Genomic DNA, 17300 nt, shown 5'->3' on the forward strand with positions numbered 1-17300 from the left:
ACACACAGACCCAGTATCAGAGACTCTCTCTATTCAGTGAGACATGCAGACCCAGTATCAGAGACTCTTACTAGACAGTGAGATACACAGACCCAGTATCAGAGACTCTGTCTATACAGTGAGGCACAACCCAGTATCAGAGAGTCTCTCTATACATTGAGACACAGACCCAGTATCAGAGACTCTCACTACACACAGAGACACACAGACCCAGTAACAGAGACTCTCTCTATTCAGTGAGACACACAGACCCAGTATCAGAGACTCTCTCTATTCAGTGAGACATGCAGACCCAGTATCAGAGACTCTCTCTATTCAGTGAGACACAAATACCCAGTATCAGAGACTCTCTCCAATCAGTGAGACATACAGACCCGGTATCAGAGACTCTCTCCACACAGTGAGACACACAGACCCACTATCAGAGACTCTCTCTATTCAGTGAGACACACAGACCCAGTATCAGAGACTCTCTATTCAGTGAGACACACAGACCCAGTATCAGAGACTCCATTCAGTGAGACATACAGACCCACTATCAGAAACTCTCTCTATTCAGTGAGACAGACAGACCCAGCATCAGAGACTCTCTCTATTCAGTGAGACACACAGACCCAGTATCAGAGACTCTCTATTCAGTGAGACATACAGTCCCAGTATCAGAGACTCTTACTATACAGTGAGGCACAACCCAGTATCAGAGACTGTCACTGTACAGCGAGACACACAGACCCAGTATCAGAGACTCTCACTATACAGTTTGACACACAGACCCGGTATTAGAGACTCTCTCTATTCAGTGAGACACACAGACCCAGTATCAGAGTCTCTCACGATACAGTAAGAAACACAGACCCAGTATCAGAGAGACTCTCCTTACAATGAGACAATACCCAGTATCAGAGACACTCTATACCCAGTGAGACACAGACCCAGTATCAGAGACTCTCTCTTTACAGTGAGACACACAGACCCAGTATCAGAGACTCTCTCTTTACAGTGAGACAAGACCCAGTATCAGAGACACTCTCTATTCAGTGAGTCACACAGACCCAGTATCAGAGACTCTCCTTACAATGAGACAATACCCAGTATCAGAGACACTCTATACCCAGTGAGACACAGACCCAGTATCAGAGACTCTCTCTTTACAGTGAGACACACAGACCTAGTGTCAGAGACTCTCTCTATTCAGTGAGACACACAGACCCAGTATCAGAGACTCTCTCTATTCAGTGAGACACACAGACCCAGTATCAGAGACTCTCACTATACACTGAGACACACAGACCCAGCATCAGAGACTCTCTCTATTCAGTGAGACATACAGACCCAGTATCAGAGACTCTCTCTATTCAGTGAGACACACAGACCCAGTATCAGAGACTCTCTCTATTCAGTGAGACATACAGACTCAGTATCAGAGACTCTCTCTATTCAGTGAGACACACAGACCCAGTATCAGAGACTCTCTCTATTCAGTGAGACACACAGACCCAGTATCAGAGACTCTCTCTATTCAGTGAGACATACAGACCCAGTATCAGAGACTCTCTCTATTCAGTGAGACACACAGACCCAGTATCAGAGACTCTCTCTATTCGGTGAGACATCCAGACCCGGTATCGGAGACTCTCTCTATACAGTGAGACACACAGACCCAGTATCAGAGACTCTCTATTCAGTGAGACACACAGACCCAGTATCAGAGACTCTCTATTCAGTGAGACACAGAGACCCAGTATCAGAGACTCTCTCTATTCAGTGAGACACACAGACCCAGTATCAGAGACTCTCTCTATACAGTGAGACACACAGATCCACTTTCAGAGACTCTCTCTATTCAGTGAGACACACAGACCCAGTATCAGAGACTCTCACTATACAGCGAGAGACACACACCCAGTATTAGAGACTCTCTCTATTCTGTGAGACACACAGACCCAGTATCAGAGACTCTCACTATATAGTTTGACACACAGACCCAGTATCAGAGACTGTCACTATACAGTGAGACACACAGACCCAGTATCAGAGATTCTCACTATATAGTTTGACACACAGACCCAGTATTTTAATCGTTCATGTGATGTGTCATTGGCAAGGCCAGCATTTATTGTTCATCCCTAATTGTCCTTGATAAGGTGTGTTGTGCTGCCTTCCTGAACTGCTGCAGTCTTTGGGGTGTAGGAAGAGATTTCCAGGATTTTTACCTCGCGACACTGAAGGAACGGAGATCTCGTTCCAAGTCAGGATGGTGTGTGGCCTGGAGGGGAACTTGTAGGTGGTGATGTTCCCATGCATTTGCTGCCTTTGTCCTTCTCAGTGGTAGAAGTCGTGGGTTTGGAAGGTGCTGTCAAAGGAGGCGTAGTGAGTTGTTGCAGTGCATCTTGTAGATGGTACACACTGCTGCCACTGTGCGTCGGTGGTGGAGGGAGTGAATGTTGAAGGTGGTGGATGGGGTGCCAGTGAAGCGGGCTGCTTTGTCCTGAATGGTATCGAGCTCCTTGAGTGGTATTAGAGTGCACCTATCCAGGCAAGTGAAGAAGATTCCATCACACTCCTGACTTGTACCTTGTAGATGGTGGACAGGCATTGGGAAACAGGTGAGTTACCGCAGAATTCCCAGCCTGTGACCTGCTCTTGTCGCCACAGCATTTAGGTAGCTGTTCCTGTTCAGTTTCTGATCAATGATAACCCCAGAATGTTGATAGTGGGGGATTCAGCAATGGTAATGCCATTGAACATCAAGGGGAGATGGTCACTGCTTGGCACTTGTGTGGCGTGAATTTTGCTTGCCACCTATCAGCCCAAGCCTGATTGTTGGCCAGGTCTTGCTGCATCTGGACATGGACTGCTTCAGTATCTGAGGAGTTGCATATACTGGAGACCTAGTATCAGACACTCTATCTATACAGTGAGACATGCAGACCCAGTATCAGAGACTCTATTGAGCGAGCCACAGACCCAGTGTCAGAGACTCCCAAACAGTAACGTACGCAGTCATCACAACTCAGTAGATTTCAGCCCATTGATAAGTTTATTGTTGATGAATCAAGAATAAAAATCCATAATTGCACTGTGTGGTTTTTGAGGCATTGGTATCGAGACAGGACAGGCACAGGGAAAAGTGCAGGGCCCAGAGTGGATTGGGATTGACAGGAAACCTGCACCACCACCACCACCCCCACCCCCCCGCAATATCATCTAATCTCCTCATACCCAATTTGTAAAGATGGTTGCAGAGACACTGCAGTGTCAGTATCTGTGTGACTGCAGATCCCTTGCCCCATCTGTGGGTAGATTGGAAAGGAACGGCTGCTGTGTTGATCGTGGTTCAGACCACCTTCCCAGATTAGTATTTCCTGCTCCTTTACCATCACAAAGACTGTCCTCTCGCTGATATACTGGCAGGAGGTAGCTGACTGCGTAGTTCACTCGTGTTGATTAGCAAGGGATTCCCACAGTGGTTCAGAGGGTGTACCCAGCGATTAAGTGAGCCAGTGAAAGGCCTCAAGTTCGGTCCTGAGCTCTGTGCCGAGCCAGGGGAGCTGCAGTCGGCCTAAGTCCCCATGACCTAGGGTAGGGTATGTCAGGCAAGGCTGCTGCTCCTGATGATCACCCAGTGGCCCTGGCTGGAGAGTGCGCATCCGGCAAGGACAGAAGCAGGCTCCTGTGACACCTCCCACACTCTGGTGATAATTGCTATCTGGGCAATGCTGGAGAATGGAGGGGAGAGTGGGCAGCTCTCGGGGAAACAGTACCCCAGTGGGATTGGGTTGGGGGTGGTGGAGGGGGTAGCAGTGCAAGTGGAGGGGCGCTGATCCACAAACCGAATCCAAGTGAGCCGTCCCAGCGTTGCCTGGTCTGGCTACGTGTTCCCTCCAATCCTCGGCCTCCTGCGAATGTTGTTCAGCGTCACATGAAAAGCCCCCCTGTAACAGACAGATTGCACAAATGCTATCAGTTCAGGATCCTTTTACCATGAGCCTGCACGCACTCATCTAATTTATGACAAGACGGTGGGAGGGAGAGGCGGATCCACATCCTTTTCTGCAGCCTGCCTCCCACCAGATTAAAAAACATCGGTGCTGTTTGTGGGATCTCAATTGTTCACAAAATGCTGCAAGCGTCTGACTATGGAGTGACACTCACTGTACTTCAAAGTACTGCACAGGTGGCACTTTAAATGGTGCTGAGAGCTGTGGTCAGGCACTATATCATCCTTTTGTCCTTTTCAAGGAATCTCAGTGCTGCCAACAATGACAGTTTTGTTAATGATTTGCTGATTTTTGTACATGAGTTTTCAATGCATTTGATTCACTCATTTAGAACAGCCAAAGGTAATTTACTCTCTCTCCTTGGCCTCTCCCCACTGTATCTCTCCGTAATGCCCCATAACCCTTTAAGATCTCTGCGTTCCTCCGATTTTGGCCTCTTGAACCTCCCCGATTTTCATCACTCCACCATCGGTCGCTTTGCTTCCAGCTGCCCAGCCCCCAAAGCTCTGCAATTTCCTTCCAAAATCTCTCCACCTCTTTCCTCTTTTGAGGATCTGCCTCTTTGTTCAACCTTTTGGTCATCGGCTCGAATATCTCCTTATGTAGCTCAAGTGTCAAATTTTGTTTGATAATGCTCCTGTGAAGCGCCTTGGGATGTTTTTACTATCTTAAAGGCGCTATATAAATGCAAGTTGCTGTTTAATCTCTCCTATTCTGTGACATGCGCGTGCAAAAATCTCCCGAGAAATTCTGAACAGAATTCACCATAGTGAGATTTCCTTGCTTGAGAATGAGATACGGGGAGACTTGAGTCTGTGCTGGTGCCCCTGGGCACTCATCTATACCCAACCTGGTCAGAAATACTACAATGACCCTAAACAGCCCTGTGGGTCCCTTTGGGCCTCTTGCTGCCCCGGTACAGCCGATGAAGTGGCGATCAGTCCTGGCTCTCTGGTCAGACCCAAACCGCAACCCCCAATTAACAGAAAGCATCTTTGAGCATCTGTTAGTCAAAGTGAACAAGGCCCTGCCTTCAGTCAACATCTCCTGGAAGCCCAGCTCCTGAAGCCAAGACAGAAGCCTCTGCCCTCTCCAGGAACCAACTCAGGAAAAGTAGTTAGCCCCCTCCCCCTCAGCCCATATTGCCCTGCTGCCTACACCTCCCCAAGTCACGTGAGCTCCCACACCACCCACTCTATCCAAGCGTGTGACTGTGCCAGTAGGCTGCAACAAAGACAGCTGTACGAAAAAATCTGTACAAACAAGGGAAAACTGTGGCAACAACAGCACAAAGACATGGCCAGACATCTAATAAACAGGACACGAGGTGCATAATGAAACTATGTAAAATTTATGACAGAAAAATAACATGGTGTAAGTACAGATGATGTGACAATGGATGTAATAGAAGAACGCGATGTATAAAGTGATTCCATAATGAAAAGGACATGTAATAAATACATGATATGTGATACGGAATGTAAATTCATGTAATAAAGAACATGTGATGATTTGATAACATGATGTCTGTAATAAAAAGCCAAGCAGCCACAACACAGCAATAATCAGAGGTTAACATCTGTGTTGGTTCACACAGGAAATTACATAACCCTATTTCTCCTATGTGGGATATAACAGGATATTGTCACATATCCCTGTTGCCCCATGTTGGGTATTATAAGATATTGCCTCTATGTGGGGGTATTCACGGATATTGTCATATAATCCTGATTTTCTCCATGTGGGGCATTACAGTTTATTGTCATATATAACTATTGACTCTACATAGGGTATTGCAGGATATTGTCATTGTTAGGACTGACCGCTCCAGTCAACGCCCCCAATCAAAATATACGATTCTGATTGTGGTGGGAGAAACGCACTGTTAATTAAATCCCGTCCCTCCATAGATCACATAACATATTTTAAACTTTCCAAATTAAAAAAAGACCCAGCCAAATTGTACCATCTTTAACCCCCCCCCCCCCCAAATAAGGCTAATCAAACCAGATGTCTTTAAATCAACAAATTAACTGTCTAATTAGAAAAACTAAATTCTTAAACACTACTAAGATATAAATAACATTTAAAATAGAAAAAATTAGAGTTCTTGCAGATTTACAGTCCTGCCGGATGTGGAACAGTCCAAGGTTGCTTGAAGTCTTCACAGCCGTCCGATGGGGAATAAAGGTTCTTCCACAAATTTAAGAAGTATTTAGATGAGCTCTTGAAAGGCCATAGCATACAAGGCTATGGGCCAAGTGCTGGAAAATGGGATTAGAATAGATAGGTGCTTGATGGCCGGCACAGACACGATGGGCCAAAGGACCTGTTTCTGTGCTGTATACCTCTGAGTCAAAACAGTCCATAGTCTAATCCAGAAGTCAAAACTGTTGCTTTCCCTCTCCGGTGATGAACTTCTACAATTAACAACTTGCAAACACTTTTCAATGAATCAATTTGGCTAGAATTTTTGAGGGAGAAAAGATTGTCACAGTCTAACTTCCCTTCCTTCAGTTTAAATTAATAGAGATCTCTGTTTTGGCTTGACTTTAGAATTTTGAGAAATAAACAGACTAAATTCTCTTCCTCCAGTTTAAATGGTCTGGGAGCCCTCCTTTCAGGTGCTAACACACAGCTGTCTGTCTGTGTCCTCTGTTAGAACAGGCTGTTTTTCCACTTTAAGCCAATTCAAAATTAAATTGTAACAAATATATCTCTCTATGCTCAGTCCAAGTGGCTGTATCCAAGGCAATCAGGATGCACCCTTTGAAGCTGGTTGGTTCCCTCTCTGGATGGTTGTGTCCAACGGCAACAAAAATGCTTTTCTCGGCAACTCCTGAGGCCTGCTTGTTCTTAAAGCAGTACTGATCCGCTGTCTTAAAGACACACCACATATTTCCCAGAGAGAAAAAGAAGACAGGATCATGACAGTCATATATACCTATTACCCCCTATATAGAGTATTGCAGGATATTGTCATAAATCCCCATTGCCCCTATGTGGGGCTATTATAAGGTATTGTGATAGATCTCCAATACAAATTCAAGGACCAGGGAATTACTGAAAATACCTGATTAATAGTATTTATTAAATCAAGTGAATGAGATAATGAAACATTAATCACTGACAGAGCCTAAATGGGACAGATATAGGTACCAATAATATTCACATACCTCAGGAGATCACTGCTTATACTTGCCTCAGAAAGATAACATTGAACAGGTCCCATTTATTACTCAACAGGTTTCATTTGGTTGGGGAAATATGTGCATCAGCTGTTATTACGAACTCTCTGTGACACAGTTGCTACCCTTGTGTCTGCTGTTACGGCCACGTGGTGAGATTTGGGTGGTTCCCACTGTTCAAATCCCAAATGACCACAGCAAGTGTGTGTTGTTATTAGGGTTTAACCCCTTGGTGTTTAATTTTTCTAATAAATAGACAGTGACAGGTTTTCATTTAGGTTTAAAAACAGAAAATCAGTTCTTTATTCCTCAATATGCCTTATGCCGAAATTTTCGCAACCACATCCACTCGCGCATTCGCTCGCACCCACACACACACGAGAAGAGACTGATAGAGAGGAAAACGGGCAAAGTGATTATAAGTGGGGGGGGGGGGTTGGTTTCAGGGGAGGTCATGGTAAACGAGTTAAATTCTCTTGGAAGTCAAGTTCTCGTTGGCTGCAGGCCTGAGGTGATTGTAGTTTTCTCTCTTGGTTGAAAGTTCAGTTGAAGTCAGTGGATCACACATAATTTACTGCTGTGTAGGTGTAGATGTAGAATTCTACAGTGGGGTGCGTGCCTTCTGGTTTGCTGGAAGCATGCTTCTGGATGTTGCTTTCTTTCTCCCTGGGTCTCTCTCTGTCCCTCTCTCTCTCCAGACTCTCTCCGGGCTGCTTTTTAAGGTAAAGCTGTGTTACATCTCACTTCCTGGTAGGAGACGCTTTGGTCTCTTCCCCCATGGTGATCACATAATGGCCCAGAACGTGGCTACATGACACCTTCTTTGTTTCAGAAGAACCCATTCAATTCTGGAAATATTTTAGGATGGGTGCAATTGACACCACTTAGCTTTAAAGCTTTTCCTTTGTCCCTGTCAGATAGTTTGAATACACAAAGACCAAGCCTTTTTATCTTCGGTGATCATTTTGTCGCATTGTTCACTGTTTGAAAGAAAGGTCTTTTTTTTTTAAAGACAAAGTTAGTTTTTATAACTTCAGATTCAGTCCACAATTTGGATCATCGTACATTTTGTGTGCGTGACACCGCCTTTGATGTATTATCTCTCCTGAGCTTTATTGCAAAGAAGATTATTTGCACTGGCAATCAGAAATCATTCTGCACACACCTGGTGCTGTGACAGGAGCCTGTCTCAGTTGTGTTGTGTGTGCACGCGCGTATGTCTCAAGCATGTTTACACCAAGCCCAGTATTACATAATGCCAATGAGCATCTTCTGTTTAAAAATCTATACCTGCCTATCCTTAGAGTACCATGTCTTTGGCAATGAAATTCTGTTCATCCTTCTCTAATGTTATTTGTGTCACTGAGATCAAAAGATAGGATTTGTGAACACACCGTTTAAACCAGTTCTCATGCAAATAACATAAAAAAACAGCTATATTCTTACAATCTGTGGTGCCCATTGGGTCCAATAGATGTTGGTCTCTGATTATTGCTGTGGTAATGGCTGCTCGGGCAAGTATGGGTCATGGCTGTGATGCTCCAGTGGTGGAAGAGCTGACCCAACACTGAATGGCTAGACTCACACGTGAAGAATGGCTACTTTGGTGAAATCGATGCCTTCAGGCAAGGAAGAATGATTGAGAAAGCAAAACTCTGTGGTCATAACAGCACTGTTACAGCTCCCTTAGAGCCATGGCTCAGCTAAAAGGCCTGACTGTGTAATACACTAGTCAGTGTGTATTAGACATTATCCGACCAATCATCTCCAGGTCTGGCATGCCCATGTGTTTCCCTTTCCTTTCACCCCAGGATGGGCAGGGCCAAGTGTGTCACTCACCTGTCACCTCCAGACTGGCCCCTGTGATGTAGCTGCTGTCGTCGGAGGCCAAGAAGACACAGACATTAGCCACTTCTGTGGAGAGATACAGACAGTCAGAGACCACAGACAGGGCAAGCAGCCTGCTTAGCAACTACTGTGCTATGTATACTTACAAGAGAAGCAGCGGCAGCGTAGAGACATAAATGATGTGTCATACAGCACAGAAAGTAGCTACTTGGCCCATCAACCCTGTGCCAGCTCCCTGAAAGAGCTACCAATTAGAGCCACTCGCCCTGAACTTTCTCTACAGCAAATCTTTCCTATTCAACTATTTATCCAATTTCCCTTTGAAAGGCAATATTGAACCTGCTTCCAGTACCCTTTCAGACAGTGCATTCCACATTATAACATGGGGGAGGGGGAGCAGCCAGAAGTCGTGGTACACATCGGTACCAATGACATAGCTAGGAAAAGGGATGAGGACCTGAAAAGCGAATATAGGGAGTTAGGTTGGAAGCTAAAAGGCAGGACGAGCAGGATAGTAATCTCAGGATTGATACCAGTGCCACGTGCTAGTGAGGCTAGAAACAGAGAGCGAGTGCAGATTAACACGTGGCTACAGAGCTGGTGTAGGAGGGAGGGCTTCAGATATGTGGATCATTGGGATACCTTCTGGGGAAGGTGGGACCTGTACAAGAAGGACGGGTTGCATCTGAACTGGAGGGGCACCAATATCCTGGGCGGGAGGTTTGCTAGAGCTCTTCGGGAGGGTTTAAACTAGTTTGGCAGGGGGATGGGAACCGGAGCTACAGATCAGTGGATGGGGTAGCTGTTGAACAGGCAGATACCGAGTGCAGAGAGTCTGTGAGGAAGGTTAGACAGTTGACAGGGCAAAGTTGCAGCCAGTATGATGGGTTGAAGTGTGTCTATTTTAACGCAAAAAGTGTCAGGAATAAGGGTGATGAACTTAGAACATGGATCAGTACTTGGAGCTACGATGTTGTGGCCATTACGGAGACTTGGATATCACAGGGGCAGGAATGGATGTTGGATGTTCCGGGGTTTAGATGTTTCAAAAGGAATAGGGAGGGAGGTAAAAGAGGTGGGTGAGTGGCATTGTTAATCAGGGATAGTATCACAGCTGCAGAAAGGGAGGTCGTCGAGGAGGGTTTGTCTACTGAGTCATTATGGGTGGAAGTCAGAAACAGGAAAGGAGCAGTCACTTTGTTGGGAGTTTTCTATAGACCCCCCAATAACAACAGAGACACGGAGGAACAGATTGGGAGGCAGATTTTGGAAAGGTGCAGAAGTAACAGGGTTGTTGTCATGGGTGACTTCAACTTCCCTAATATTGATTGGAACCTCCTTAGTGCAAATAGTTTGGATGGAGCAGTTTTTGTCAGGTGTGTCCAGGAAGGTTTCCTGACTCAATATGTAGATAGGCCGACTAGAGGGGAGGCTATGTTGGATTTGGTGCTTGGCAACGAACCAGGTCAGGTGGCAGATCTCTCAGTGGGAGAGCATTTCGGTGATAGTGATCACAACTCCCTGACCTTTACTATAGTCATGGAGAGGGACAGGAGCAGACGGGATGGGAAAATATTTAATTGGGGGAGGGGGAATTACAATGCTATTAGGCAGGAACTGGGGAGCATAAACTGGGAACAGATGTTCTCAGGGAAATGCACGACAGAAATATGGAGGTTGTTTAGGGAGCACTTGCTGCGACTGCTGGATAGGTTTGTCCCGATGAGGCAAGGAAGGGATGGTAGGGTGAAGGAACCTTGGAAGACAAGAGATGTGGAACAGCTAGCCAAGAGGAAGAAGGAAGCTTACTTAAGGTTGAGGAAGCAAAGATCAGACAGGGCTCTAGAGGGTTACAAGGTAGCCAGGAAGGAACTGAAGAATGGACTTAGGAGAGCTAGAAGGGGACATGAAAAAGTCTTGGCGGATAGGATTAAGGAAAATCCCAAGGCGTTCTACACTTATGTGAGGAACAAGAAGATGGCCAGAGTGAGGGTAGGGCCGATCAGGGATAGTGGAGGGAACTTGTGCCTGGAGTCGGAGGAGGTAGGGGATGTCCTAAATGAATACTTTGCTTCAGTATTCACTAGTGAGAGGGACCTGGTCGTTTGTGAGGACAGCGTGAAACAGGCTGATATGCTCGAACAGGTTGATGTTAAGAGGGAGGATGTGCTGGAAATTTTGAAAGACATGAGGACAGATAAGTCCCCGGGGCCAGACGGGATATACCCAAGGATATTACGGGAAGCGAGGGAAGAGATTGTCGCGCCTTTGGCGATGATCTTTGCATCCTCACTGTCCACTGAAGTAGTACCAGATGATTGGAGGGTGGCAAATGTTATTCCCTTGTTTAAGAAAGGGAATAGGGATAACCCAGGGAATTATAGACCAGTCAGTCTTACATCGGTAGTGAGCAAATTATTGGAGAGGATTCTGAGAGACAGGATTTATGATTATTTGGAAAAGCATAGTTTGATTAGAGACAGTCAGCATGGCTTTGTGAGGGGCAGGTCATGCCTCACAAGCCTTATTGAATTCTTTGAAGATGTGACAAAACACGTTGATGAAGGAAGAGCAGTGGATGTGGTGTATATGGATTTTAGCAAGGCGTTTGATAAGGTTCCCCATGGTAGGCTCATTCAGAAAGTAAGGAGGCATGGGATACAGGGAAAGTTGGCTGTCTGGATACAGAATTGGCTGGCCCACAGAAGACAGAGGGTGGTAGTAGATGGAAAGTAGTCAGCCTGGAGCTCGGTGACCAGTGGTGTTCCGCAGGGATTTGTTCTGGGACCTCTGCTCTTTGTGATTTTTATAAATGACTTGGATGAGGAAGTGGAAGGCTGGGTTAGCAAGTTTGCCGATGACACGAAGGTTGCTGGAGTTGTGGATAGTGTGGAAGGCTGTTGTAGGTTGCAACGGGACATTGACAGGATGCAGAGCTGGGCTGAGAAGTGGCAGATGGAGTTCAACCTGGAAAAGTGTGAAGTGATTCATTTTGGAAGGTCGAATTTGAATGCAGAATACAGACTTAAAGACAGGATTCTTGGTAGTGTGGAGGAACATAGGGATCTTGGGGTCCATGTCCATAGATCGCTCAAAGTTTCCACCCAAGTTGATAGGGTTGTTAAGAAAGCGTATGGTGTGTTGGCTTTCATTAACAGGGGGATTGAGTTTAAGAGCCGCGAGGTTATGCTGCAGCTCTATACAGCCCTGGTTCGACCACACTTGGAATATTGTGTTCAGTTCTGGTCGCCTCATTATAGGAAGGATGTAGAAGCTTTAGAGAGGGTGCAGAGGAGATTTACCAGGATGCTGCCTGGACTGGAGGGCATGTCTTACGAAGAAAGGTTGAGGAAGCTAGGGCTTATCTCATTGGAGTGAAGAAGGATGAGAGGTGACTTGATAGAGGGGTACAAGATGATGAGAGACATAGATAGAGTGGATAGTCAGAGACTTTCCCAGGGTGGAAAGGGCTATCACCAGGGGGCATAATTTTAAGGTGATTGGAGGAAGGTTTCGGGGAGATGTCAGAGGTAGGTTCTTTACACAGAGAGTGGTGGGTGCGTGGAATGCACTGCCAGCGGTGGTAGTAGAAGCAGATACATTAGGGACATTTAAGCGACTCTTGGATAGGTACATGGATGATAGTAGTATGAAGGGTATGTAGGTAGTTTGATCCTAGAGTAGGTTAAAGGTTCGGCACAACATCGTGGGCCGAAGGGCCTGTACTGTGCTGTACTGTTCTATGTTCTATATTAAAAAAAGGTCTCATCTCCCCTCTGGTTCATTTGTCAATGACCTTCAATCCGTTAGCTGCCCTCCACCAGGTCAAAGTTCCTTCACAATTATGAGCACCTCTATCAAATCTCCCTTCTCTGCTTCAGCTTCTCAAGACTTTTCACAGACATGGCTAACAGTCTGTAGTATTGCCCCGTCACTCGTTCCCTCCCCATTTACAGCTAGACTCTGATCCCAGAAGAGGCCATTAACCATCCAGTTATAATTTTATTGGAAAGTCTGGGTATAGTCCAAGCTGCTTTGTTTTCTAACCTCTTTGTCCCCTTTTCCCACCAACCCCTCCCCTCATGAAAGCCTTGCCAGGGTACAGTTCCCACAGTTGCCGGTTACCCTCCAGTAACTTGCCCCCAAGGGCCATTCGTCACATGCAACCCCGGCACAGTGACTGTCAGTGGGCTATTTGAGTCAATGCAAGTTCAATGTAATTGCTCTGAAAAGATGTCAGGCTGGGTCCCTGGCCTGTGCGGATTCCTGACCTGTGCTGATCCCAGAGTTTGCTCTTTTGAATCTCACTACGGTCACGACCCTTGAGTGAAGGCCAGCATGAGGTGAAGCCAGAATCTGGCAGTGGCTACACGTCATAAAAGGCGAAGTATTTTCGTAAGGTTACAAAGCGTATCCAGCCCAGGAACATGAGTCTCCTCCCGTTGAATCTATCTCATCTCAACCTTTCAGCATATCTTCCTATTCCCTTTCCTCTCATGTACTGGTCTAGTTTCCTTTTGAAAGCATCGAAGTTAGTTGCCTCAACTGCTTCCTGTGGTAATGAGTTCCACATTCCAACCGTTCTCTGAGTAAAGAAATTTCTCCTTTTTTCCTTAATGGATGTATTAGTACCTAGCTTGCATTTAAAGCCTCTAGTTTTGGCTTCTCCCACAAGTGGAGACATTCTCTTCGCATCTACTCTGTGCAACCCATCCATAGTTTTGCAGATCTCTATCAGGTCACCTGTAAGTCTTTTCTTGTCTTAAAAAAAAGTCAAAGGTTGGGGACCAGTAACCAGATAGCACCATTCGTGCCATACAAGTACCAGGCAATGACGATCTCCAATAAGAAAGAATCTAACCATCTCCCTTTAACATTCAACGGCATCACCATCGCTGAACCCCCACCATCAACATCCTGGGGGTTGCCATTGAGCAGAAACTGAACTGGACCAGCCACATAAATACTGTGGCTACAACAGCTGGTCAGAGGCTGGGAGTTCTGCGGCGAGTAACTCACCTCCTGTCCAGTGCCTGTCCAGCAACACTCAAGCAGCTCAACACCATCCAGGACAAAGCAGCCCACTTGATCGGCACCACATCCATCACCTTAAACATTCACGCCCTCCATCACCAATGCACAGTGGCAGCAGTGTGTACCGTCCACAAGATGCACTGCAGCAATGCAACACATCTCCTTCGACAGCACCTTCCAAATCCACGACCTCTACTACCTGGAAGAACAAGGGCAGCAGATGCATGGGAACACCACCACCTGCAAGTTCCGCTCCAAGTCACACACCACCCTGACTTGGAACTATATCGCCATTCCTTCACTGTCGCTGGGTCAAAATCCTGGCTCTCCCTTCCTAACAGCACTGTGGGTGTACCTGAACCAGATGGACTGCAGCGTTTCAAGAAGGCAGCTCACCACCACCTTCTCATTGGCAATTAGGGATGGGCAATAAAAGCTGGCCTAGCCAGCGATGCCCACATCCCATAAAAGAATTTAAAAAATCAATTAAAGAGGGTTACATAGAGACTGGCTATACTATCAATTCTCTGCCATATACCACACAATGAGACAGTTGCTTGGAACAGAGGAATATTAATGGGTATTTTAGAACAAGGAAGACAGTGGGATTAGACTGGGTGGCACAGGTGGGGAAATCATACTGGAGCAGGCTTGCTGAGACAAATAGCCTCTTCCTGCACTGGAATATCCTCCCAGAATAAAGGGCCGCAGGAGTAAGATATCAGGGGATAGTGGTAACCATGTAGCTCAACACAGCAAGGGTCGGCTCCTCCAGGAGAGGAGGAAGAGGTGAGCCATTGGATCAGAGATTTATCAGAGGGCTGTATCTGCCCTCTTCGGTGAGCATAAACATCCCACAGCACTATTTCGAAGATGATGTTCTGGCCATATATCTAACCCTCAACCAACATCACACAAAAAAAAACAGATTATCTGGTCATTATCACATTGCTGTTTGTGGGAGCTTGCTGTGCGCTAATCAGCCGCCACGATTCCTACAGTACAACAGCGATGACACTTCAAAAAGTCATTCATTGGCTGTAAAGCGCTTTGGGACATCCCGAGGTGGTGAAAGGCGCTATACAAATGCAAGCCTTTCTTTAAATATGGTGAGAGAGATGGCCTTCTCACCGCGATCCCGGGGAACAAGTATGGAAAACAACGACAACCAGCACTTATGTACCACCTCTAACCTAGTAAAGCATCCCAAGGTGCTTCACAGGAACGTTATCAAAGAAATTTTGACACCGAGCCACATAAGGAGATAGTAGGACAGATGACAGTCATAGAGGTAGGTTTTAAGGAACGTCATGAAGGAGGAGAGAGAGAGGTAGAGAGGGTTAAGGAGGGAATTCCAGAGCTTAGGGCCCTGGTAGCTGAAGGCACGGCCAACAATAGTGAAGCGATTAAAATGGGGAAGGTGCAAGAGGCCAGAACTGGAGGAGCGCTGAGATCTTGGGTGGTTGGAGGGTTGGAGGGGGGTTACAGAGATAGGGAAGGGCGAGACCATGGAAGGATTTGAAAACAAAGATGAGACCCTCAATCTACAAGAAAAATGACCAGAACCCTCGTTTCAGAGGCTCTGTTGCACACGATGTTCTCTATTAACTGAAGGAATCCACTAAAGTGTCTTACTCACCAGAAGGGTCTCCCAGACGTCCCAAGGGCACCAACTGCAAAACCTGGAGAGTGGGGAGAGGGAAATGATATTCCATAAATAACGCACAGCAAGTATATATCAGGTATACCCTTGGCTTCAAATTTGCCTCCCAATCCTGAAGCTGCTGCCCGACAGTTCGGATGGGCACTGGCCACCCTGTAAGGTAACCCGAGGCGTTCTTCAGCCTTGAGACTGAGTGTCAGTAGACAATTCAGTCACTTGGTCAATCTCCTGTGTGTAATGTTACAAGAGATTAACCAATTACCCGATACTAACCAATACTAACTCTGTTCCCCAGCTCAGCGTGAATATTGTACCACTTTCAGTGTTCAAAGTTCAGAATAACATCATTGGGCTGTTGCCAAATTCAATAAAGTGAATACTGGAACAAGGATTTGTGTTGAGGACACAGAGATTGCTGCATTACGAGATACTCGGCATATACTGGTACATTTCTGGCTGAGAGAGAGCAAAGCCTCACTCAGAAACCTGCTCCCTAGCACTGTCCACCATTTCAGCCCAATGCAAACCTGCTCAGCCTGGACACTATAAGCAATAATCTACTGAATCAATCAATAGTCTACTAAATAAATAAACTACTTAATTTCATCAATAACCGACTCGACAAATAGCATACTGAATAAATCTATAACCTACCAAATCAATAAATTACTTAATCTCACCAATAACCTACTCAATCAATCAATAACCTATTCAATCAATAACCTACTCATTCAACTAGTAACATAATCAATAACTTAATCAATCATATAACATAAGAAATAGGAGCAGGAGTAAGCCATTTGGCCCGCTATTCAATAAGATTATGGCTGATCTGATTGTGACCTTAACTCCACTTTCCTGCTGGCTCCCCATAACCCTTGGCTTCTTTGCAGATCAAAAATCTAACAGCCTTTAATATGACTCAGCCTCCACTGCTCTCTGGAGAAGAGACTTCCTCTGAGAGAAGAAATTCCTCCTCATTTTCATCTTACTTGGGAGACCCCTTATTTTGAAACTGTGCCGCCTTGTTCTAAATTCCCCAATGAGGGGAAACATCCTCTCAGCATCCACCCTGGCAAGTCCCCTCAGAATCTTATATGTTTCAATAAGACCACCTCTCATTCCTCAAAAGTGCAATGGGTATAGACCCAACCTGCTCAACCTTTCCTCGTAAGACAAACCCTTCATCCAAGAATCAGCCTAGTGAACCTTCTCTAAACTGCCTCCCATACAAGTACGTCCCTCCTTAAGTAAGGAAATCAAAACTGTATGCAATACTCTAGGTGTGGTCTCACCAATGCCCCGACAGTTGTAGCAAGACTGCCTTACTTTTATATACCTTCCCCCTTGCAATAAAGGCCAACATTCCATTTACCTTCCTAATTACTTGCTGCACCTGCATGCTAACTTTTTGTGATTCACGTGCGAGGACACCCAGATCCCTCTGTACCACAGCATTCTGAAATCTCCCCCATTTAAATAACATTCTGTTTTCTATTCTTCCTACCCAAGTGGATAACCTCACATTTTCCCACTTTATACTCCATCTGCCATAATTTTGTCCAT

The 17300-nt window shown here is 45.8% G+C and overlaps 1 protein-coding gene across 2 annotated transcripts in view; it reads right to left on the reverse strand.

Moving 5' to 3' along the window:
- Positions 1-3017: 3017 nt before the first annotated feature.
- Positions 3018-17300, reverse strand: part of hsd17b8 (hydroxysteroid (17-beta) dehydrogenase 8) — a 51098-nt gene continuing 36815 nt past the window's right edge. For both annotated transcript variants that reach the window (XM_068009715.1, XM_068009714.1), the window contains 3 exons: positions 15711-15753; positions 9029-9103; positions 3018-3935 (listed from right to left, as the gene is read on the reverse strand). In XM_068009715.1, coding sequence (XP_067865816.1) covers positions 3919-3935; positions 9029-9103; positions 15711-15753 — 135 coding nt within the window. In that variant the 3' untranslated portion in view covers positions 3018-3918. The remainder of the gene's footprint in view (positions 3936-9028; positions 9104-15710; positions 15754-17300) is intronic.

The sequence above is a fragment of the Heterodontus francisci genome, chromosome 29 (assembly GCF_036365525.1).
Source record: "Heterodontus francisci isolate sHetFra1 chromosome 29, sHetFra1.hap1, whole genome shotgun sequence".
In the NCBI taxonomy this organism is placed as follows: domain Eukaryota; kingdom Metazoa; phylum Chordata; class Chondrichthyes; order Heterodontiformes; family Heterodontidae; genus Heterodontus; species Heterodontus francisci.